This window comes from Tachypleus tridentatus, chromosome 2 (assembly GCF_004210375.1).
Source record: "Tachypleus tridentatus isolate NWPU-2018 chromosome 2, ASM421037v1, whole genome shotgun sequence".
In the NCBI taxonomy this organism is placed as follows: Eukaryota; Metazoa; Arthropoda; class Merostomata; order Xiphosura; family Limulidae; genus Tachypleus; species Tachypleus tridentatus.
The window spans coordinates 130729659-130756941 of NC_134826.1; the positions used below are offsets into that span (position 1 = coordinate 130729659).

At 33.6% G+C, this 27283-nt stretch overlaps 1 protein-coding gene across 5 annotated transcripts in view; it reads left to right on the plus strand.

Annotated features, from left to right (window-relative positions):
• LOC143245105 (patj homolog) overlaps positions 1–27283 on the plus strand; it is a 548212-nt gene that overhangs the window by 365948 nt on the left and 154981 nt on the right. For all 5 annotated transcript variants that reach the window (XM_076490994.1, XM_076490995.1, XM_076490996.1 and 2 more), the window contains 3 exons: positions 967–1132; positions 15277–15368; positions 23287–23422. In XM_076490994.1, the coding sequence (XP_076347109.1) occupies positions 967–1132; positions 15277–15368; positions 23287–23422 (394 nt within the window). The remainder of the gene's footprint in view (positions 1–966; positions 1133–15276; positions 15369–23286; positions 23423–27283) is intronic.

Sequence of the window (27283 nt, forward strand, 5' to 3'; positions counted from 1 at the left end):
CAAGAAATTGTCTACCAGTTCAGTTGGCACAATTCGCCATCATTTATCCTTTATTTTAATCTGCTCTAGATCACCTGCTACATTTCTACATCTCTTTGGAATATTACATCTATTATCTAGTGTATCTACCTTTTACTACTGACTGCTGAAACCCAAGAAGATTGACTCTATTATCTCGTATATCAACCGGTTACTTTTGACTGCTGAAACCCAAGAAGTTTGACTCTATTATCTCGTATATCAACCGGTTACTACTGATTGTAGAAACCCAAGAAGATTGACTCTATTATCTCGTATATCAACCGGTTACTATTGACTGCTAAAACCATAGAAGACTGAGTCTACTGTCACGTCTATCTACCGGCTAATGCTGACTGTTGAAACCCTAAAAGATGTAATCTCTTATCTCGTACACCAACCGGCTTCTGTTGATCGCTGAAACCGTAATAGATCGAGTCTATTATCACGTGCATCTACCGGCTACTGTTGACTGCTGAAACCATAAAAGATTTAGACATTTCTGTGACAGTTCGTTTTATTATTCAATCTTAATGGACGTGCTCTAATAATACATCAGTATAAAAACATTGTATTAACTTTTATTTATTTTTAATGTTTAATACTTGATTTCTTCGTGTTGTTTCTATAGAAGAATGAACATACTCTCTATCCATTTGGGCAAAACCAGAAGTTTCACTTGCAAAATATTTTGAATTTATGAACCTGTGACTTTCTGTGTTTGGTACTTTTGTAAAAATGCTATAGTTTTTATTACACGTTTGGGTTTTGTATGGCGGAATTGCTTGTTGATATTTGTGAGTCTACAATAAGACATATTTAGCTTTAATTATTGTAACAGTAGTCGTGGATGGCTTTCAATTAAGAGTTTGGTTACTGTATAAAATATATGTTGTTTGCTTAAGCAAAAATAAACGTGGTAATTATTATTTATCTGATATCCTCTAGCAGGAACCCTTAGAGATACAAACGAAAGAAATAGAAGGAGCTGCCAACATCACAATTCAGAACGAAGAGGCAGCAGAGCTGCCTGAAATGGAAACTTTCGAGGTGGACCTCACCAAAGATCAACAAGGCCTAGGTATCACTATAGCAGGATACGTTTGTGAAGAAGGTAAGTAATCGCTATACGATCCCTAAATAGAAAGTTTCCATACTGTACCATGTGTATAATTAAAGAACAGTTACTATTTTTTTCCGTTTACAGGGGGTAGTGAGAGTACGTCCTTCTCAATTATTTATTAAACGAGGACTCTCTCTTCTCTCAGACTTTACAAAAGGTTTGTTTTGATAGAGCATCTAGCAACCATCTTCTGACCCTAATATTGAATAATCAAAGTTACACTTCCAGGTTTACAGATACAAGCAAGGGATGTTGTTATAGAGATGTAAGTCACACTTTAGCTAGATACTTTTTCGAATATCATGTGCTTCAACGAAGTAATATGGAACTGAGTGAAGCTCATATTCAATAAGAAAGTATTTATGAAAGGATGAACTCTAATGCAAAGTACATCTTAAAGAGTGAGCTTCGATATACCAAGGTATACCTTTAGAAAGGTTCGACTTTTAATTTACTGAAACACATCTTTAAAGTGGTTGAGCTTTTGCTTGCAAAGATACATCTTTAAAAAGGTTTAACTTTAATTTACCATGATACACCTTTGAATAGGTTTATCTTTGGTGTACCAAGATGCTCTTTTACATAAATTGCACAGACGTATATATTTCTAAACTGTAAATCTTAGTATTATGACTGTGAATTTCTTTTTAACAGTTTTAAAATAAAGTCTGCTTGTTGGTACTATAAGAATGACTTCACAACCCGTACTTTGTGCAATTAATGTTATTAGCCTTGGTTGTTGCAATACTGACCTTTACAACAGTGGTAATTTTGGTAAACGGCATATTGCCTCGTAACTTAAGATACGTGTAGTGTACGAACATTCTCTCTTATACTTTATAGTGAATCGTGAAATTAATTTGATCAGTTTGACCATGCAAATATGTGATCTTGTCTGCATATCATTGTTTTTAAAGCACGCCAACACAGTATATTTAATCTGGTCTGATTCCATTAGAGTGTAATACAACCCATAAGGCATATTATACTGTTTACGTTCGCTTAATAAGTAAACGTGGCTCGTTTGTTTTTACATTACAGGCATTCAACTTTCACTTAAAACTAGTATAATGTTCATGGTGGTAATGTTTTAAATAAATATTAATCATTTTTAACAACAGATTGGCTAAGTTTTTTTATTTGTTTTTTAACGACCCTTGTTTCATCACCATTTGTATAGTCACCCCCTTTTATATCATAATATGAATCTTACAGCATAACCTTTATTTGTTTTCCCAGAATCCATGATGGGCGTAGTCTGGTTTTATAGTTGCTTGGTAACCACTGAACAAGGATATTTGCGTGACGCTCACAGTAAACTTGGTTACGGATGGCCGCGAAAAGCTACAAAAGGGGTAACAGTATTAGCCACCCTTAATTTTAAAGTGATAAAGGAATGACAGCTTGTGAAGAGAGCCCGTGCCAACTCTAATAGATTAATTTGAACGTCAACTCTTATAACGCACCCTTGGCCCCAAAATGTGGAGTGGGGCAACAGGATATGAACCGTGGACCTCCTGATCCATGCGCGTTAACAACTAGATCACAACTGGCCCCTGGTGGCCTTGTCAATACAGTATTTCACTGTCCGATTGGTACCAAAATAGATATAGAGCTGTTTTTGTAAATGTCTAAAATACTGTTACATTTTTCCACGTTTGTTAAGTTCAAGTATATGAAATATTGACATAAGTAAAAAATATATAAAATGAACATAAATAACTAAAACTGAATAAGGCAAGTTTTGAGTTTGTCATACGAAAAATAAGCATATTACACGCGAAAACTACAATGATTTGTTTGTTTGTTTTTTGAAATTCGCTGAAAGGTGTATGAGGGCTAGCTGTTAGCCGTTCCTGCATCAGCAATGTAAGACTAGGGAAGGCAGCTTGTCATCATCCATCGCCATCTCTTGGGCGTTTCATTTATCAACGAATAGTGGAATTGACTGTGACATTATAACGCCCCCACGGCTGAAAGTGCTTGTTTAATGTGACGGGGATTCGAACCCACAACCTTCAGATTACGAAATTTCTAAACTGCTATATGGCACTTGTTCGTGTTTGTTGTTAAAAATGAGGGCTGCGTAATATTACTTAATAGCAGCCATAATTAGGAATATTTAAGGGTATAGTCATAGCCAGGACTATGTAAGGACGTATACGGGTATATAATAATAGCCAGAATGAAGACTATGAAAGAGTATATAATAGTAATAATGAGAAATGAATTAGAATATATAATAGGAGTTATAATTGGGTCCAGTAACTGTAATAATTGCACATCAAAAATTGCCCCTTACAATACAGAATAACTATATCTTCCGTTTTATTTAACGTTACGGTTAATATGCATTGTTTAATGATTTCACACAGTATTGGGCAAAGTTTTAAAATCATTTTCTCTCACATTTTCAAGAAGATCCTAATCGTCCTGGAGAAATATTCAGCAACAACAACAAGAAAAAAATCATTGGCAAAAAACCCAAGAGTATAATGGATTCACGAGTGGAAAGCCTTAAATCGTGGATAGTTTGTTTTTTAAACAAATCAAAGAAAATATATTTCGTGGAAACGTTCTGCTTGATTTAGTTCATTTTCAACATCCTTCATAACTTGGAGGACCAGTTTGAGGTTAAATTTCTCGATAGTTTCCTTTTGCAAAATATTGGCAGAACGGTGATTATTTGAATATATATTTATAAAACCCACTGGTTCTACTGAAATGTTATTCCGTGTCGTTCTTCTGAAGTGTTATTATGTGCAACATTAAATCAAGACAACGTGTTAAGGTCGTTTTATTTTTCACAAATATGTAAATTAGAGAATTGAAATATAGCGTTCAGAAAGTGATCTGTATCACGGGTTTTTGGTAAAGTTTTGAGGTGAAGATATGGTACTAACAAACTGATCTGTATCACGGGTTTTTGGTAAAGTTTTGAGGTGAAGATATAGTATTAACAAACTGATCTGTATCACGGGTTTTTGGTAAAGTTTTGAGGTGAAGATATAGTATTAACAAACTGATCTGTATCACGGGTTTTTGGTAAAGTTTTGAGGTGAAGATATAGTATTAACAAACTGATCTGTATCACGGGTTTTTGGTAAAGTTTTGAGGTGAAGATATAGTATTAACAAACTGATCTGTATCACGGGTTTTTGGTAAAGTTTTGAGGTGAAGATATAGTATTAACAAACTGATCTGTATCACGGGTTTTTGGTAAAGTTTTGAGGTGAAGATATAGTATTAACAAACTGATCTGTGTCACGGGTTTTTGGTACAGTTTTGAGGTGAAAATATAGTATTAACAAACTGATCTGTATCACGGGTTTTTGGTAAAGTTTTGAGGTGAAGATATAGTATTAACAAACTGATCTCTATCACGGGTTTTTGGTAAAGTTTCGAGATGTAAATATAGAATTAAGAAACTGATATCGATCGCCCACCTCCTGTTGAAGGTTTCAGTTGTAGATAAATCATCCAGAAATTGATGTGAATTACAAATTGTTTCGGTGAGGTATAACAAACATAGCATTGAGAAGCTGATGTGGGTCACACGCTTTTAGGTAAGAATTTCAGTTGTAAATATAGCTTTCAGAAACTGACCTGGGTCACAAACTTTAAAATAAAATTTTCAAGTGTAAGTATATCATTCAGAAACTGGTCTGGATCAACAGCTGTTTGGTAAGACTTCAAGTATAACCACAGCATTCAGAAACTGTTTGGATCAACAACTGTTTGGTAAGACTTCAGGTATAACCACAGCATTCAGAAACTGGTCTGGATCAACAACTGTTTGGTAAGACTTCAAGTATAACCACAGCATTCAGAAACTGTTTGGATCAACAACTGTTTGGTAAGACTTCAAGTATAACCACAGCATTCAGAAACTGTTTGGATCAACAACTGTTTGGTAAGACTTCAGGTATAACCACAGCATTCAGAAACTGGTCTGGATCAGCAACTGTTTGGTAGGACTTCAGGTGTAACCACAGCATTCAGAAACTGTTTGGTAAGACTTCAGGTGTAACCACAGCATTCAGAAACTGGTATGGATCAACAACTGTTTAGTAGGACTTCAGGTATAACCACAGCATTCAGAAACTGTTTGGTAGGACTTCTGGTGTAACCACAGCATTCAGAAACTGTTTGGTAAGACTTCGGGTGTAACCACAGCATTCAGAAACTGTTTGGTAAGACTTCAGGTGTAACCACAGCATTCAGAAACTGGTCTGGATCAACAACTGTTTAGTAGGACTTCAGGTATAACCACAGAATTCAGAAACTGTTTGATAAAACTTCAGGTATAATCACAGCATTCAGAAACTATTTTGTAGGATTGCAGGTGGACTCGGCAGATAGCCTACTGTGCCTTCGCTATAAAAAACAACAACAAACAAATAAACAGTTACTCACTAGAATCAATAGGCTGGTTTGGTTTATCATATCGGTTATGAACTTTTCATACTTGAGATTAGTTGGATTTATTTTCAGTTTCAATAGTCAAATTGTTCAGTTTTGTAGCCATCCTTCAGTTTTTTTCTTACAGAGGAAAAAAAACGTTTGAATACTTCCAAGTTAATAAAAGTCGAGATGTTTTGTTGAGTACATTTGTCTTTATGTCATCAAAAGCTTTACGTTTCCTGATTACATTAAACTAGGTCAGAATTACGTTTTGTTCACCTCTTAGTTTTTATCAGTGTTTGATTACTCCTAGCTTACACTATAGTTACATCAAAAGCTTTACGTTTCTTGATTACATTAAACTAGGTCAGAATTACGTTTTGTTCACCTCTTACTTTTCATCAGTGTTTGATTACTCCTAGCTTACACTATAGTTACATCAAAAGCTTTACGTTTCCTGATTATATTAAACTAGATTAGGATCGCGTTTTATTTTCTGTTATTTAATTCATCCGAGATTTCACCACATCAAAAACCCTATATTTTCTAGATGTTTATCAGTTAGGTCAGGATCAAATGTGAGTCGAGTCTTAGCATATGTTATTATTTGATTTTTCTTAGCTTGTAAAAGAAAAACTCCATTTTAATCGTAGAATGGTATCAAAAATTATTTGATCATGCAATCGATGTTGTCCATCGAATAACAGTAATACTAAGCAAATCAAATTCATTGTCCAAACTGTATCGTTGTGTAATGTGTGATAAATTAATGTAAACAATTCTGTCATACCTATTTTAGGCTTAATGGTTTTAAGTACAGAATTTTTTCTTGTTACTATTTCTTATATGATTTTTTTGTAACTGTTCCTTTTTCTTTGCGCCCCCCGCTAGTACAGCGGTATGTCTCCGGATTTACAACGCTAAAATCAGGGGTTCGATTTCCCTCGGTGGGCTAAACAGATAGCTCTTTGTGGCTTTACTATACGAAATACACACACACACCTTTTTCTTTGCAGTCGTACTTTTAAGAAGAAATATTTTTTGGTTGGTGGGTTTGGCGTTTTATGGCACAATAATATTTCTTGGAAGAGTAGGCCAAGTTAAAAAAAAATTGTTAATTATTCATCATCGGAATATCTTATAAGAAGCAGTGCCATTTCAAAACCCAGTTTTACAAACACATTTAAAAGTGTTTTTTGACCTTAAGGGAAAATCAATTTTGAAATGGAGTTCTGAACTTCTATTCGCTGGCATAAACATATTGTTTATATGTCACATGCACGCAAGCGTGCGAATAAGCATATATACATTTATGTATCCGATACAAAAGTTCCAGTTTGACATTCTTTTATTTTTTAACATTCATTTTTTTCGTGTACCTGTTACATTTCTCTTACAAGCCTTAGCTTTTTAGTTTATAATAATTCTAATTATTGCTATGTCAGAAATGCAACCAATAAAAAGTAATGGATTACCGTTTTACGAAATCCAGCTCTGATGCAACGTAATTCACTGTTATAAGTATATCAACATAATCGACGTTTCAAGTGTATTCCCGTTGTCTTGTTTTTACTTCCTTTTCCAAATAAAATCACACTGAGAGTTTGTTTGTTCACACTGTGTTGAAAAGGGGCTAGCTCCAAGGAGAATTGGAGAAAGATCACATTCGACAAATCCGATTTATTTGAAGAAAACCTTGTGTACTCTGTGTACTATCACGTATTTCTCAACGGGGTTGCAAAGCGAAAATACATAAAATAAATATTGATTGGTTAGAAATTCTTAGGCTATTAATGTATGTAAATTCTCAACTGCTAAATATACAGACTAAGGTTTTTAGAAAGAATAAAGTCTGTATTTGTCAAACTAAAACGGGTAAACTTACTTAAAAACTAACTACAGATATGTGTGTGTGTGGTTTGGTGTAGAATTATAATTATAGATGAACAAAATTATTTAACTGAATCTGAAGAATTTGGCACATGAATTAGTTTTCAATGCTAAATATAGTTTACTTAATATTATACAATGATAGTTTATTAACTGAACATTTTCTATGAATTTTGATGTCTTGTTAACGTGAAAGTTAATAAATTCTTCATTGCCCTTTGGAGGAAATTTATGCGCGTGATCCAATCTCGTGAGAAGGAAGTGTAAGTTGTTGTTTTGGAATTTCGCACAAAGCTACTCAAGGGCTATCTGTGCTAGCCGTCCCTAATTTAGCAGTGTAAGACTAGAGGGAAGGCAGCTAGTCATCACCACCCACCGCCAACTCTTGGGCTACTCTTTTACCAACGAATAGTGGGATTAACCATCACATTATACACCCACACGGCTGGGAGGACGAGCATGTTTAGCGCGACGTGGGCGCGAACCCGCGACCCTCGGATTACGATTCGCACGCTTTACGCGCTTGGCCATGCCAGGCCGAAGGAAGTGTAATTTATTATGAAAATAATTTCTAACTCAAGTCAGTACTAATTAGTTTTCAACTAGGTAATGATAGTTTCATTCCTTGTTATCTAATGTAAGTAAATAATTGGTTTGATAACACATGCCTACGAATGTAAACTACATAAAAGTTGTTTAGATTTTGATAATGAATTTTCCATAATTCATCTTCGTAGATTTCGAAAATAACATTTTTTTAATACAAATCTGGAAGAAAAACTCTTACTCAGATCAAGCTATTATTTCTTTTATCACAATTGTTTATTATATTTAGGTTCAAGAACGATGGATAAAACTTTTACGTCGCGATTGGTCTAAAGAAATCTATAGCCAATGGTTGTCAACACAGATTTTAATGAAAATGATCCACTTATATAAAAGTACATATGACGTTTTGTACACAACCTGTACGTGGTGGAGAAAAATGGATACCATTTTATAAAAGGATTAAGCGTACAGGAATTACTGCAGAACATGTGAAAGGTTTAAAACAATAAAACTATCTCGGGCCTGTCTAATACTTAAGAATATCTTACTAATAAATGCTTTAGTCTGCATCAATTTCAAGTGTAGTACAATTTGCTAGACTGTTTAATTTCTTGAAAAACGATTCTAATTCAGCTGCTTCGTTGTTACAGGAGACTTCAAAGTCTAATCTTTAAACATCTAAGATGTAATTTGAAAATAAACCTTCGATTCTTGCCTCTCTAGAAAACTTTGAGTTATAAACGATTAACTTCTTGCTCAGTGAATCTGAACTTTGAGTGCTAGTGCTCTGTGTTCCTACATGTCTACGTGACATGTTTTCCACTGTCGTGTTACGGATAAAAGATGTTGAAATAAGAATTCCACTGTAATAAATGATTCGATATGAACGTGTATTAATCTTATATATATATATATGTGTGTGTGTAGATAGAGAGAGACAGCAAGAAATGTTGTGCTCATGCTTTGAAAGTGCTTATACCAGCACAGTAATTACTTGAAAAACCAACGCACTATTTGCTACACGCAGCATTTATCAAATCACCAAAAAGAAACAACTCTTGTAAAATGTATATCCAGCACTTTGTCAAAAATCAGAATTGAACATCTTTGTGTGATTCAATACCAGAAAGAAATGTCTAATGTGATATAATTAATCATCAAACAATTTATTTGGTAACTTAGTTTCAACTTATCATTAGAGTAGTAAATATTGCAAGTTGATAAGTATTTAGGTTTAAGAAAATTCTCGTATGTTTATTTTCTACACTAACAGATTTTGTTAGTTTTATAGAAATATTTGTCTCGTACAAGTTGCGGATACTTACTGGAGATTGCGAGTGTAAAATGTAACTGTTCCTTACTTATACACAACTGTGTTGTTCAACTACCCAGTTGATAGACTGAATATAGCTAATATCTGTTTACATAACAGTAGCGTGTTAAGGCGTTCGACTCGTAATCCGAGAGTCGCGGGTTTGAATCCCGGTCGCACCAAACATGCTCGCCCTCCCAGCCGTGGGGGCGTTATAATGTGACGGTCAATCCCACTATTCGTTGGTATAAAGAGTAGTCCAAGAGTTGGCGGTGGGTGGTGATGACTAGCTACCTTCCCTCTAGTCTTACACTGCTAAATTATGGACGCTACACAGACCTCGAGTAGCTTTGTGCGAAATTCAAACCAAACTTTATTTTAGTATCCTAGCATAGTTCACTCGATGTTAACACTGGAGATACTTGAATTCAAAGACGTTATTACTTAGTCGAATGTAATACGAAAAATGTAAAAGGTGATATTCAAATTGTAAAGGATAAAAAATAAAAATTCTAAAAATCCTAGATATATGTAGTGACACTATGGATAATACAATATTATCGCTGAAAATTACAAGGTCGTCGAACTACATAATGCAAAATCCTCGATAGGTCAACCTAAAATTTTAAGCTTATAAAACCAGGATTTAAGATTCGATCTTCACGATGTACACAGCACAGATAGCCCATTTTATATTTCGCAAGAGACAAAGCCAAATATCCAATATAAAAACCCCTTTGGACAATTGTTAGTATAACTGAACGTGACGAAGTATTAAAATAACAAGATTGACTTGTGTTTAATGACGTCATACATCTGCATCAATATGCCAAGTGTTTGTATAAAACTGAGAAGAAAAAGTTAAACTTTAGGCGTTCTTCATGCATTACTCACGGAAAGTATTTTGGACTTGACATCTTTGTTATTTGAGTGTATGTTTTTTGGGAAAAAAAATGGAAACCAAACTCGAAATAATGATGGTATTTTGACTTCCCGTACTGTAGTTTAACAATACTTTTTTCAGTCCTCTTATTGGAAGTTTCCTAGGTCGTTAGGAAAGGTGTACAGTTGATTTTTCATGGCAGAATAGAATCGTCTGAGTTCTATAAACGACTCTGTGTGACACAACCTGGTCCACCACTGATCTGAAACATCTCGGAGGTATAATTTGACGAAATCCTCAGCACAGAGAACGAAACTTCGGATCCAGTACAATAACCAAGAAATTCGGTTAAGAATTAATGGGACGGCTATATATCATGAAAATGGTTACATGACCAAATATGTGAGGCAATAGCCTGCAAGTAGAAGTCATAAATATTTGGAACTAATCGACAAACTCCGACGTCATAGACGAATTAGTAATATGACCTTAGATCATGTTGTATCAAAGATAACAAAATATTAGTTTAATATAAGCTTATTGAATAAATCTTCGATACGTCTAAATTCAATATTTTTTATTTTTTACAATGAGTAAACTTGAGTCTTTGGAACGTGAAATTTTTACGTAGAGAGGATTCTTAACTCCAACCATGTTCATCAAAATTATCCTAAAAGAACTTATCATTCATTAATAATATACACTTTATTATGTCTGTTTTTTGTCAATGGTTTCATAGATTATTTTGAGTCTTATTTGCTACTTACTGTGTTTTGCTTTTTCATAACGCTGTTTGTATCACGTGAATGTTATCATTTGCTTTTTATAAAACACAGGCTACACCGTAAGTTCTTGATACATTTATCACATTAACTACCATTTATTGGTAATGAATAAACTTCGCAGAGAACGTTAACGTAAAATTTAAACATAAGTAATTAAAAACCCGGCTTATTTTATCCTTTGGCGCGTGGTTTGGAGGCTGTAACTAGTGATAAATGAAATTACATGAATTATTTGTGCTGTGCTCACCGTAGAAATCGAACCTTGAATTTTATTGCTATAAACCCTCAAGTTTGTCGTCGAATCATTTGAAAATTAAAATCCGTTTTTGTTTTAATTTTTAGAGCACTCTGAAAATTAATCATAACTTAGAAACTTTTAATCAATTTGTTAGGAATACATTAACAATCCAGTATTTCAGAAATTAATTTCAGAAGTTTGAGTTATTTATAAAACGTGTGGTTTTCCACTTTGGTCGGGAGTAGTCTATTGGTTAGTGCAATAGGATTTGGATCGGAAGGTCCAAGGTTTGAGCTGAGATATGATGTTAATTAAATAACTCTTAAAGCGAAAACTGCTATTAAATGGTCACTATTTTCGACAGCTGTATATTAGGGATGACTACACCTGAGCCTAGAAGTCTCTGACTCGGTTATTTATTTCGTGCATAAAACGCCTTGAAGGTTGAAATTCTAAATTATGTTTACGTGTTATTATAAAGGAGAAGTGATAGGAATACTAGCCGAGTACATTATTTCAACTGTATAATTTATGGAAAGTTTTATGAGATATGAATTTTTATACGTAAGAATTTGTGTGTGTAAAGATGAGAGAAACCAAAATTTGTCAAAGTTTTATATGTTGTATAATGTAACTATTATATGTTGTATAATGTAACTATTATATGGTTCTATAATGTAACTATTATATGTTTTATATGTTGTTGCTATTATATGGTTCTATAATGTAACTATTATATGTTTTATATGTTGTAACTATTATATGTTTTATATAATGTAACTATTATATGTTTTATATAATGTAACTATTATATGTTTTATATGTTGTAACTAACGCAGTAAATTCTAGTAAACGTAAACCAGATTTTTGAAAATAAACAATGTTAGGTCACACAGTATGCCAAGGGATAACATTCATAGAGATATAACTTAGAAGATAACATTCATAGAGATATAAATTAGAAGATAACATTCATAGAGATATAACTTAGAAGATAACATTCATAGAGATATAAATTAGAAGATAACATTCATAGAGATATAAATTAGAAGATAACATTCATAGAGATATAAATTAGAAGATAACATTCATAGAGATATAACTTAGAAGATAACATTCATAGAGATATAAATTAGAAGATAACATTCATAGAGATATAAATTAGAAGATAACATTCATAGAGATATAATGTAGAGGATAACATACAAAGAAATATAACAGAGAATAGCATATATGGAGATATAGCTTAGAGAATAACATTCATAGAGATATAACTTGTAGGATAACATTTATAGAGATATAACGTAGCGGATAACATACAGAAATATAGCTTAGAGAATAACATACATGGAGATATAACTTAGAAGATAACATTCATAGAGATATAGTGTAGAGGATAACATACAGAGAAATATAACTCAGAGAATAACATATATGGAAATATAGCTTAGAGGATAACATTCATAGAGATATAACTTAGAGGATAACACACATGAAGATAAAACTTAGAGGATAACATTCATAGAGATATAACTTAGAGGATAACATACATGGAGATATAACTTAGAAGATAACATACATGGAGATATAACTTGGAGGATAACGTATATAGAAAGTTAGGGGAAAGTTTACAGCATGAAATACAACATTTATATAAAACCTATTTTATAACTTAGACTGTTTTTGCTTTTTTTGTTGTCTTAGCTTCATGTTTCATTCTTTTATCATTTCTTTTTTCCATTTCCAGAGGTTCATAACGCCTGTTTGTAATACGTTAAATTTCCGTTCAATATAATAACGTTGAATAATCGTTTAAAATTATTTGCTTTCTATCGCAAAGTAAAGTTGAAATTACTATAGAAAGGAAAACAGTTTTTGTTCAAATAATAATAATAATGCGGTTAGTCATAAAACGCTACGTTATAAAGTAATGGCGTATTGGTACTTTTAACTTTGAATAATTGGTTTTAATATGCAGTTTCAAGAACAGGTTTATCGCTTTTGCGAAGTTTCAGAAAGCGTTAATTGATTTTAAGAAAGTCGTTTAAAATGTATTTTGAATATCTGTCTATAAAATGCAAACACAATGGGGTAACAAGCAGGGAATCTGAGAAGAGACATACCCTTAAATGCAAAACCTTATTAAAAGGCATACAATCACGCCTTTAAAAATTAGAGAAATTGTGTATATTGCTATGTTTAATCACAGTTAGAATGGTTAAAATGTTACCCTTTACTAACTGTATACCTACATATACACACACTAAGTAATTACTTGAATAAATCATCGAAAAATTAAACTAATTGCGAAGAATGAAGTGTGTATACGCATAAAAAGTAGTACACGTTTTTTTTTTTTTTACGAGTTTGTGTTATAATGAAGAACCAGCGATTCTGTTACCACATGAGATCAAGTGGGTGTACTGATAACATAAACACGTTTCGTCTTATATTCTGTAATACTATAAATAACGGCCATCAGCAATAGCTAGAACTTATAGAAACAGCACTATTGTTTTCAGTCTCATACCAACATCATAACCTATTTAAAACTATTCTTGAAGATGATTTTCTTTTACTTAAATAAAATAGAGAGAGAATTATAATTGGGTCATGGGAACATAGATACGTGTTTGTGAACACTGCTGCCCTCTGTGAGAGTGACGTTATTTGATTTAGTACACCAAAATCTGTGCAAGGTAAGTTATAGAGCCTCCTGAGTAAGCAGTATACTATCAATAACATTTTAGTGGGGTAACCGTCTACAGCAGGTTTCAGAGATCACTTCGCTTCCCCTATTTATCACTGCCAAAACAATCTGGTTTCTTCTTTATGAAAATAAAACAGTCCAAACAATGTAAAACGTTTCTCAGTAAACGCAACTGTAATAATGTAAATAAGGCATAATGCTTTCTTTGTGAAAAATCTGTAACACGTAATTTAAACCCAAAATTATTCCAAGTTTTACGTGAAAAGCTGTTGTCTGTAGAGCTGGCGAACAGTTAAAAACTTGCGACTTTTCCTTGTCGGCGCCGTGTTTCAAAGGTGATAAAACCATATTATAGGTTAAAAGTAAAACGTTATCCAAGCACAGTTAGAGAACAAAAAAAGCTAAATATTTTAGGCTTTATGATGTCTGTTCTAAATTTGATGTATAGGAAAAGCCTTTGATTTTTTGGGATACTTTATATAAAAAGAAACTTTTTGAATTGGTAATTAAATACTTATATTCGAAAATATTATTGACAGCGAAAGCAGCAAACCATTAATACAGTATAACCTAATTATTGTATGTATTTTTTCACAATTATTTATAGTATTCAGTATTTCTAGACAGTTTCTCATCATTGTTTTAGTTTCAATCTTCTCACATTGCATTTGTGTCTCAGTTTTGTGTTTATGCACCTAAGTGTGTATGTGAATAATAGTTTTAACAACATAAAATTCCATTAAGTGCAAAATAAACGAGTAAAATGACAAGTGTTCACCTCACGTGTGGCATCTCTTACTGAAGAAGGCAAGACTAAAGTAGTAATTTTATTATTACTAGACTTTCCTGTGAATCGTATTATAGTAATGATAATCGTAAATAAATCTCGAGCCATGATGTTTATCCTTTTGTTCTTTCTATGACATATTTACTTTACTTTAAAGCTACTTTCGTTAATATTTTTGGTTCTAATGTTTAAAATACCTCTGAATATTACGTTTTTAATATTAGTAATTTTACACGAATGGGAATTGTTTTGCATTATTAGTCAAGAGTTGGAATTGTGATTGAAAATATCTTTGATAATCAGGACACCAAAATGACGGGCAATGTATTTTAATCATTCTCAGTTTTAGTTTTCTAGTGCATTGATTTACCATATCATGTAGTTTTTTCCTAGTTTCTTTGTATATGATTGGCTTTACTACTTTAGAAGCTACTTCTTTCGGGTTTTGATATGTGATGTTAGTTTCCTTTTCAGCACAATATATTAATAATATTTTAACTTTCTTATCACTCAAGTCAGTACCAGTAAACTATCCGAAAACTAGAATACTTCATGAGAATATGTCTTTCTTCTGTAGAGGACATTTCTGGCATCTTTGTGAAGAGTATTGCCAAGGCTAGTGCTGCTGACCTCTGCGGAAGAATTAAAGTCAATGACCAGATTATAGAGGTAATATATGTTTAACTCTTTATTTATTGCTGTATAAATAGATAGAGATACATTAAACGATACGTTTCGCCATCTTAGCGCTAGGTTCATGTCACCAGCATGGGTGGGCTATGGTATACAATACACGCAAGGACACAGGGAGAGTGGTCGAGAGAATTCAGCCGAACTTCTTACTTAACAATTACTAGCTACCCTGAATGTAGATAGTACAGTACTTTACTATAGTGAAACGTATATATTTGTGTCAATTTAACTCCATCTCCCCCATCTAGCGTTACAACACAATGATAACTTGTTGAATGTTCATTGGATGTTTGTGGATTTTATATCGTTTGGTTTGTTTTGAATTTCGTGCAAAGCTACACGAGGGCTAAATACACTAGGCGTCCTAATTTAGTGGTATATGACTAGAGGGAAGACAACTAGTCATCACCACCCACTGTCATCGCTTGGGCTATCCTTTTACCAACGAATAGTGGGATTAACCATCGCTTGATCACGCCCCTAGGGCTGAAAAGACGAGCATGTTTGGTAGGACAGCGATTCGAACCCCCGACCTTCAGATGACGAGTCAAGAGCCCTAACCACCTGCCAAATACCGATTGGATTTTATGTAAACAGCCATGCAATTGTTTAAGCAATATTTATTGCAAAATTACTTCTAGGAGTAATCTCATAGCATCTTTCTATTTTACAAATTTTCTGGATGGTGCGTACACCCAGACCTTTGTATCATTCGCATGCGAATTGTGCTTCGAGCAATATGTCTTGGCTTTTGATCTCACAAATTAGATATCCATTTCAAACATTCTGCATAAGGCCTACAACCCCCCCCCCCCTTCACCAGCAAGGAAATGAGCCGTATATCAGCTGTGGCGTATCCTTCTTTTGGCCAATGACCATAGTGTCCAATTCCAGAGAGATTGATTACCGATATTGTAAGCATATCAGTATCCTATTGCTTTAGTGTGTAGATGTGAACTCGCTATTGAAAAAACACTACAGTCACGTTGTGTATGCATATATAGAAGCAACGTGGTTGCTATAACAACATTGAGTATTTATAACGATGTCAGTTTTATATCTACACGCGCATATGGTAACACAGCTCGCGGCGGGTATATTTCAACTGACATCATACACTGTTTGCTTCCATTCCCTTAAATGATAGGGACTATCATCATGCAATTTGTGGGGAAGTTGTCAGAGAGATATATGTGTTCTCCATGTGTGTGTCTCTGTATGAAACAAGTAATGATAAAAATGTGTACATAATGTCCAGTCTATTTTCTGGTATATCCTAGCCTGTGACATGTTCTTCATCTGTAATCGTCTTCAGACATCTTTAAAATACTCTACCTTCAAAGGATTTAGTACTTATTTAGCTTAAATACCTTCTTGTTGTCATATGTTTGAGTCACATGTTCTGTCAGCTGCGCTAAAGTGATTCGAAAGGAGTATGTACTGTTTTACTGTGTGGACTGGGTTGGTTTCAAATTTAAATACACGTTTTGGTAGTAAGGAGTCAGTGTATTGTTGTTGTTAACTGAGGATATGTATGTGTATATGAAAGGAGTCAGTAGATTATTGTTGATAGCTGAGGATGTATATGTGAATATGTATGTGTATGAAAGGAGTCAGTGGATTATTGTTGATAGCTGAGGATGTATATGTGAATATGTATGTATATGAAAGGAGTCAGTGGATTATTGTTGATAGCTGAGGATGTATATGTGAATATGTATGTATATGAAAGGAGTCAGTGGATTATTGTTGATAGCTGAGGATGTATATGTGAATATGTATGTATATGAAAGGAGTCAGTGATTATTGTTAATAGCTGAGGATGTATATATGTGAATATGTATGCATATGAAAGGAGTCAGTAGATTATTGTTGATATCCGAGGATGTATATGTGAATATGTATGTATATGAAAGGAGTCAGTGGATTATTGTTGATAGCTGAGGATGTATATGTGAATATGTATGTATATGAAAGGAGTCAGTAGATTATTGTTGATAGCTGAGGATGTATATGTGAATATGTATGTATATGAAAGGAGTCAGTGGATTATTGTTGATAGCTGAGGATGTATATGTGAATATGTATGTATATGAAAAGAGTCAGTGGATTATTGTTAATAGCTGAGGATGTATATGTGAATATGTATGTATATGAAAAAGAGTCAGTAGATTATTGTTGATATCTGAGATGTATATGTGAATATGTATGTATATGAAAGAGTCAGTAGATTATTGTTGATATCTGAGATGTATATGTGAATATGTATGTATATGAAAGGAGTCAGTGGATTATTGTTGATAGCTGAGGATGTATATGTGAATATGTATGTATATGAAAGGAGTCAGTGGATTATTGTTGATAGCTGAGGATGTATATGTGAATATGTATGTATATGAAAGGAGTCAGTGGATTATTGTTGATAGCTGAGGATGTATATGTGAATATGTATGTATATGAAAGGAGTCAGTGGATTATTGTTGATAGCTGAGGATGTATATGTGAATATGTATGTATATGAAAGAGTCAGTAGATTATTGTTGATATCTGAGGATGTATATGTGAATATGTATGTATATGAAAGAGTCAGTGGATTATTGTTGATAGCTGAGGATGTATATGTGAATATGTATGTATATGAAAGGAGTCAGTGGATTATTGTTGATAGCTGAGGATGTATATGTGAATATGTATGTATATGAAAGGAGTCAGTAGATTATTGTTGATAGCTGAGGATGTATATGTGAATATGTATGTATATGAAAGGAGTCAGTGGATTATTGTTGATAGCTGAGGATGTATATGTGAATATGTATGTATATGAAAGGAGTCAGTGGATTATTGTTATGCTGAGGATGTATATGTGAATATGTATGTATATGAAAAGAGTCAGTGGATCATTGTTGATAGCTGAGGATGTATATGTGAATATGTATGTATATGAAAGAGTCAGTGGATTATTGTTGATAGCTGAGGATGTATATGTGAATATGTATGTATATGAAAGGAGTCAGTGGATTATTGTTAATAGCTGAGGATGTATATGTGAATATGTATGTATATGAAAGGAGTCAGTAGATTATTGTTGATATCTGAGGATGTATATGTGAATATGTATGTATATATGAAAGAGTCAGTAGATTATTGTTGATAGCTGAGATGTATATGTGAATATGTATGTATATAGAAAGAGTCAGTGGATTATTGTTGATAGCTGAGGATGTATATGTGAATATGTATGTATATGAAAAGAGTCAGTGGATTATTGTTGATAGCTGAGGATGTATATGTGAATATGTATGTATATGAAAGAGTCAGTGGATTATTGTTGATAGCTGAGGATGTATATGTGAATATGTATGTATATGAAAGGAGTCAGTGGATTATTGTTGATAGCTGAGGATGTATATGTGAATATGTATGTATATGAAAGGAGTCAGTGGATTATTGTTGATATCTGAGGATGTATATGTGAATATGTATGTATATGAAAGAGTCAGTGGATTATTGTTAATAGCTGAGGATGTATATGTGAATATGTATGTATATGAAAGAGTCAGTGGATTATTGTTGATAGCTGAGGATGTATATGTGAATATGTATGTATATGAAAGAGTCAGTAGAGATTGTTGATAGCTGAGGATGTATATGTGAATATGTATGTATATGAAAGAGTCAGTAGATTATTGTTGATAGCTGAGGATGTATATGTGAATATGTATGTATATGAAAGAGTCAGTGGATTATTGTTATAGCTGAGGATGTATATGTGAATATGTATGTATATGAAAGAGTCAGTGGATTATTGTTGATAGCTGAGGATGTATATGTGAATATGTATGTATATGAAAGGAGTCAGTAGATTATTGTTGATAGCTGAGGATGTATATGTGAATATGTATGTATATGAAAGGAGTCAGTAGATTATTGTTGATAGCTGAGGATGTATATGTGAATATGTATGTATATGAAAGGAGTCAGTGGATTATTGTTAATAGCTGAGGATGTATATGTGAATATGTATGTATATGAAAGGAGTCAGTGGATTATTGTTGATAGCTGAGGATGTATATGTGAATATGTATGTATATGAAAGGAGTCAGTGGATTATTGTTGATAGCTGAGGATGTATATGTGAATATGTATGTATATGAAAGGAGTCAGTGGATTATTGTTGATAGCTGAGGATGTATATATCATGTGTTAAACCGCTGATTAAATTATCATCGCATAATTTACTTGCTGTTTCCAAAGTTAATATAAATTTTCTTGTTACATAGTTTATAAGTGAGAACGAACGTTCCTCGGTTTACGCACGGAATGAGTCGAAAAACGTATGATATGCATTGATAAACTAGAGACTCGTGAGGGGAGTTTACCCTGAGAGAAAAATGTTCATGCTAAGTAGGGTGTTTATATTCGGTTATATGAAAACAGTTACATTCTTACGATATGGCAACTAAACATGGTGTTATTATTATATTGTGAACATTTCTGGTGCAGTCATAATAGCTGTGAATCGAATTTATCAAAACAACATCCATCATCAATAACAGATGAGCGTAAAACGTTTTATTTATTCTGGTGTTTCTCCGCGTACCCATGGGCTTTTCTAAAGTTTCATTCTAGATAAATTTCTTAAATATTTAAGTTGATTTTGACTTTTAATTTCTTCTCTTAGTTCTTCTAGCACGGCGTGGTTTTAAGAAGGGTATATATCTTTGGGTTTTTTTGGTTTTTTTTGCTCAGTTCAAACATATGTTAAATGTTGGATGCACGTTTCCAACTCTAAAATAACATAACACCACCCAGTCGCTTTACGATTCCCACCCGTCGTTCTCAGCTGACGTAGCTCTTCGATGGAATTAGAATGTTAGAAGAAACATATAACCCTGCAATGTGTTAGTTTGTTGCAAGCTCCAAATAGGGTTGTTTTTCTCCAGAGAGACGTCTTTATTGGTGAAACATCGTATTCCATTTATTATCATTGGATACATTTTTTTTCTGAAAGAAATGGCCTTTGCACTATAGCAATAAAGAAGTTTTTAAGGGGGCCAGGTCTTTGTAAGACAAATATATTTGACAGCACGAATAAGAACTCGTATATCAAAATTTATTACCACTTTATCGCACAACTTCTTCTAGACTGAAGCTAGAGAGCTGTTTCGTTTTATGGAAACGTTAGAGGAATATTCCAAAAATTTAACATAACATTTATTTTCAAATGTCATTCTCTTTCTGTGTGGAAAAGCTCTCTTCAAAACTGTATAGATTTTTTTATAGTGCTAATAATTTTTGAGATAACGAGAGGTGTGAAAAGAAATGTACTTCTGTTAACAGCATCACTGGACTTGCAGGATTGATGTCATATTTTATTGATACTTCTCGTAGAAGCGTTAATAAACCAACTAAACTTCCAGGTATGAGCCACTTTCTTGGATACCCAAGTTTCTGGCTACTAAATTTTTATTGAAAATTATTTGTTGTATTAAAAACACAAAGTATATTCTTCTTTAATATGTTTGTTCAAATGAAACCTGACTGCCATTAATTTTCTGTAGAAACTCATTGCTAACTAAGGATAATTATACAATAATATGTTAGAAAAATACATATAAAGTGAATAACGAATATATTTATCTGCTGAGGCTTCTATTTAACTTCCTAGAATATCTTTGGGCCCAGTATGGCCAGGAGGGTTAAGGCGTGCGACTCGTAATTTGGGGGGTCGCGGGTTCGCATCCCCGCCGCACCAAACATGCTCGCCTTTTCAGCCCTGGGGGCGTTATAATGTGATGGTCAATCCCACTATTCGTTGGTAAAAGAGTAGCCCAAGGGTTGGGGGTTGGTGGTGATGACTAGCTGCCTTCCCTCTAGGCTTACACTATTAAATTAGGGACGGCTAGCGCAGATAGTCCTCGAGTAGCTTTGCGCGAAATTCAAAAACAAAAAAAGAAGATCTTTGATTTAGAAAAAGTTTTCTCGGAATGCGATTAATATTTGTGACGTCAAGAGTTTGAACCTGGCAATCTTATTCTCTTAATATCCAAAACCAATGTGAGAGATAATTCACTGTCTTATCTCCTCAACACTCAAGCTAGAGGCACTTGCAATGAATGTTTAGGACTCACCTTTCAAGTCTGTCAATAGTGTGGTTAAAGTCCCTTTCAGGTTTCATTCTGTGAAACTTGTCGACAACTTATTTAAAGTCGTTTGCGTAGAGAATTCGTGACGAGTCCGTCAATAGAGCACGTCTAAAATCGGTTTCATTTGATTCTCAAGATGAAATCTCCTATCATGCCTGCTTATCATTCGACTAAGTACTCAGAGTGGATCTAGTATCATTAAGTCATTAAAGATTAATTTGATTTACACATTACAGTAATATAGCACTGATCAAAACATACTCTTTTCACTGGTAGAGTTCCGTCGCAGCACGTTTGTCAGAGTTTGTCCAGGTGGCGTCAAAGCTAAATCGTTAAGACTAACAATAGTTAAAAATTGTTCGCTGAGCTCGTTACACAAAGAGGATTCAAGACCATTCTGTGTTACATTTACATATTTTGACTGGCCTCCTTAAACAAAGACTCAATACCAGTCTGTCACTTACATGTAGATGTCATGGGACAAGCCAATATCAGTAGCGGTAACTCGGTCATTCACAATCGCTTTCAACCTTTAAGTAGAAAGCATTTCTACAAAGTAATAAATTTAACAAATGGCATGAAAACTTACTGTAAAATTTAAAAAATAATTATGAACCCTTGTCAGTCACTATGTATAATCAACTATGGATAACTTGCTGTTTTACAACTAAAGATATATTTATGTATCTCGGAACGGCTGGTATGGGTATTAACACTTTTACTGATAAGGAGAGAACAGCATTTCGACCTTCCTAGGTCATCTTAGGTTAACACAGAGTTTAAATGTGACCGTTGCCGGACACGTCTTAAACACGAGAGTATAAACAGGTACGGGATTGTAGGGGGCATTGCAGGTGAATGTTAGGTTATTAATCAGTCCATACTATGTAGAAACTACACTGACAAACACAACCCCAACATAATTTATAAGATACAATGCAACAACTGCCACGATTTTTATATTAGTGAAACAAGAGTAAAAATGGAAATTAGATTTAAAGAACACAAAAAAACACCACACGTTTTTGAACACTGCAAATCAAATAAACACAACATAACTGTAGAAAACTCCCAGATATTAAGTTGGGAAACAAATATAAACAAACGCAAAGTCAAAGAAGCCCTACTTATACAGCAACTAAAACCAAAAATAAACCAATATAAAGGAACACCTTTATACCTATACTAATTAATAACCTAACATCCAACTACAACGCCCTCTGCAATCCCGTGCCTATTTATACTGTCATCCCTTAGACGTGTCCGGCAACAGTCACATTCAGACTCTTTGTAAACCTGAAGATGGCCTAGGAAGGTCAAAACGTTGTTCTCTCCTTATCAGTAACAGTGTTAATACCAATACCAGCCGTTCTGAGATACATTTTTATTTCAAGTGGGTCTCACGTCATCAAGTATTAAAGATATATTTACATAAATATACATATATGAATCGTTACAAAACCATCTCAGTTAATTATAATTGTCACACAGCTAGTAATTCGGTATTATATCTATGTTTATAAGTGGAGAAAGATTAGGATAAAACGTCAAGCTTAAAACTTAAGTGAAACGCTTTAAAATTTTGTTTGATGATTTTTTTTTTTTTTTTACTTTTAATTTTGTCACTTGATCTAAAGACAAACGTGCAGAGCCCACGTGAAAAATATTCAGTTCTTTTGAAAAATACGTCGTTAATACGTTTACAGAACTTCTATTTTCAGTTAATGCACTGCAAATCTTTTCACCAGGTGGATGGTCGATCTTTAAGAGGTTACACCAACCATCAAGCCGTGGATGTCCTGCGTAGCACAGGAAAAATGGTAAAACTTCGATTAGCTCGGTATTTGAGAGGTGTTAAATATGAACAGCTACAACAAGCAATTGGTAAGTGAAAAAGGTTTTAAGTGCGTTTTAAGTATCTAAACTGAGATGAAATAAATGAACTTGCCCCATCTGACGGATTTAAGTGACACTATCCCTCATGTAGTTAATTAAACCAATGAACAAAATCTGAAAACAAAGCGTAGGAAGAGAATAGAAAAGCCGGTAGGTGATATGATTTTGAATCTCAAAATCTACACCGTTACATTTATTTTAAAACTGTGATATTACGTCTAAATTAGTCTGTCTATGCCACTTGTAATAAAAATTGAGAAATTTTGCTATTTCTCGACTTCGTGACTTGCGTTTCTTTATATTAATGTTACTTACTTAATTCATTGATATTAATTCCTCAAAGAATTTTATTTAATTCATAAGTTTAACTCATTTTATTTTTTTGAGTCTTCCCCAAGGAATAAGACGTTCTTTTAAACCTAAACGTATAGTCTACTGTCTCATTTTGCCAATGCTCTACATTATGCTGGCAATATTTTGTTTCTCTTCTACTGTATAATAGTTTTCTGTTTTGTTCTTTTTGGTTTGGTTCAAACAGCAGACTTCAAATAAATCAAATTTTTTACAAATGCTATCGATAACTCCCTCAGTAACCCAAAGGTAAGCTTTAGGCTTTACAGTGCTTAGAATCCAAGTTCGATCCTTGCAGTAAACACAGCAAAGATGGCTCGTTATGCAGCTTGATAATAATAAACACAAAAAGAAGCAAAGTAAATTGTAAATTATTAGAAAGGGAGTTGACGCTATAGTATTGTCTTTTTTTTTTATATTACGTATCGATGTACTTTAATGTAAAATCGTTCCATTTACACATGGTCCAGTGTGCTGAGCGCGTACTAGAGAATCAATGTTTACTATAATTTTCAATATACTGCGATCACCTTTACGAAATATGGCAAGCTTTTAGCGAACGTTACAAGTCTGCAGTAGAAAAGAAGCCATATTTTCAATAGGGCATTTTAGTAAAGATTTGTCTGTGAATTTACGAATTCAGTCTGACTCTGAATTGTCTGATTGGTGGGTGAGTTTCATGTTACGAATAAAAAATACGTCTGTTCTGCTTGCTATTTCATATTTAAGTTGCGTAACCTTTCGAGTCTCGTAAACTGTTATCAAGTTTTTTGCTCTTTTGTTTTTCAGAAAACCTTTATATTTTACCTATTATTTTCTATTTTTCTCAACCCTAACGTTAACTGTAGTGAAACCAACAATGTGGGGAAAAAGGAAAATTTTAAAAGGAGGAAATAAATCTAGATTAACCTTTATCTAGAATGACTGCACATTTTAACGGACAATAAAATGCAAGCTATTTGTTCTTACATCCATAAATAATATGTTATAAATCTAGTTTTATCTAGTTTTACTGTTTTACAGCTGTAACTGATCTCATTTAGGGTACAGCGGAAGCCATCAACTACAACTGTAAAGCTTTATGTAAACAAATGATCGAATTAACAGTACCCACTTTCAAGTTTCAGTTACATAGTTACGTTTCGCATGTGCTCGTGCTATTACTAGTAATTGTTTTATTTCTTTCTTTCTTAAATATAAGTTTTATTACCTAACCTCATTAATTTCTAATCCATACATTTTAGTTACTTTTATAACGGTAAATAAAACAACATTCATAAAAGAAAACAAGACTTAATTATAAATCCTTGCCTTTTTCAATTATTTTTAACCATTAGGAAGACTAAACGTGCTAACCCTACTTTTATGTGACGATGTTGATTTCCCATTAAAATCATTTTAAATTTCAACACAAAATATTATTAGATACAAAACACGGAGTGCCCTAAAACCATTGTAATTTCATCAGCTTTCTAATTAAGCTATAAATGATGGGTTAACAAAAATTTTATTATCTGATCGAGCGTACTCCACATGTGAAACAATAAAACTGAAGTCAGACATTTCAAAACATGTCGGCTGAACAAGCTGGCCTCATAGAAATGTGAATAATTTAGAATCTGCTCTTTCTATTGGCTACAAATAAACCAATGAGAACGTCAGGGAGGATTATTGACATTTCTTGAAGGAAGACAGGATGTAATAGGAGAAGAGGTGTGAATCCACAGTAGATAGCTTTAATAAAAGAGAACACATTGTCGCCTGCTCTCTCAACATCGATAAAGCTTTAGACACTGTATGGACAGTGGTCTCAAGTTCCGAATGACAAATAAGACTGCCACATGGAATTATTCACCGGAAAAAAAAAACATAGAATAAAGTAGGGGTAGTCTTCTCAGAGCTATTTACTCCAGAGGCAGGCGTCTCTCAGGGAGATGTAGCTAGTCCAGTAGCGACTACAAGTGTACAACTATTGTCAAAAAATATAGAATTAAAATAAACGTACCAAAAACCCAACTAGTGGTTTTCACAAAATCAACCAGAGTTATACGTGAACGGAACACTTCTTCAAATTGCTACATCTTCCAAATTTCTAGGATTAACATACAACTCAAAAATAACATGGAAAAACCATCTAAATGATATTTGAATCAAAATTTGGCAAAGAACAAACTATGCTATGAGTCTAACTTGTAAAAACAGTGTAAAACAGCCAAGAACGTATTAAACATTTACAAAACGTACATCTAACTTGTAACTGACTATGTAACCCCAGAATGGTTAAACGTAACACCAAAGCTAGTACAAACTAAACGACAAATAATACAAAACACAATATTACATACAGCAGTATATGAAGTCATTAGGACAACTTTTATGCAAATATTCAAACAGAGAAACAATAACAGATTCCTATACAGAAAAAAAAATATTTATTATATGAACTAAATAGGTATTGCGTACATGATTATGGTAGTCCTAAGCACCTATCTTCAGTGAATATATATATATATAGAAGATATAAAAACAGGCCACCTAACTTCTAGACAGAACCCACCATTGTATTTCTACACAAATATGTCGGAAAACAATACATGGACATTGCCTTGAGAGGGGTCAGAGTTAGTGCGTTTTACTCTGGCCTTCGTGAAGTATTTATAAATGTATTTAATAGAAGCTGTGCATCAATATAAAGGAGGGAGGAAGTGGTCAGTATGAACCTGACCCTCTTGTTTGACTGTTTTGTTACAAAAATCAGTGAAGTAAGTAGCTTGGAGGGTGAAAATTGACATTATGGTTTAGATATCTATAGTAAAAGTGTAGCTTGTGTCAAACTTAGAGAATGATATAGGAGTAGGAAATACGCCTAAAGGGGCACTTTGGAGTGAAGAAGGGCCAAGTTATACATTTAATTGAACAGTTGGATATCATTTAAATATATCCTTTTGAAATTAAGAAACAAAAATGTAAATGAAATCAAAGATTGTAAGCTACGTTTCAATTCCAAGTAAATTGACGTATATTGATAATAAAGTTGTTTAATTAAAACATGAATGGTGACTGTAAAAATGGCCTTGACCTACGCACTTTGACCCACATACATCTAAGGTTAATTGGAGTGAACCTACTGAAAGAAATGTACTGCTAGACTAAAACGTTGAAGTTCATTATTGGACCTCCCAGTGGATCTGTGATAAGTCTGAAGATTTATAATGTCACAAACCTGGATTCAATTACCGTGATGGGCACAAAACAGGTAGCCCATTGTGTATCTTTTGTGCTTAACTGTAAACAAACAAATGAAGTTCATTGTTAACCGAAATTTTCCCTGAAAAATTTCAGGAATTGAGGTACACACTTTCAGTGAGGTACATCCCTTCAGTGGGGTGCACACCTTCAGTGAGGTCACACCTTCGGTGAGCTACACACTTTCAGTGAGGTACACACCTTCAGTGAGGTACACACTTTCAGTGAGGTACACACCTTCAGTGAGGTACA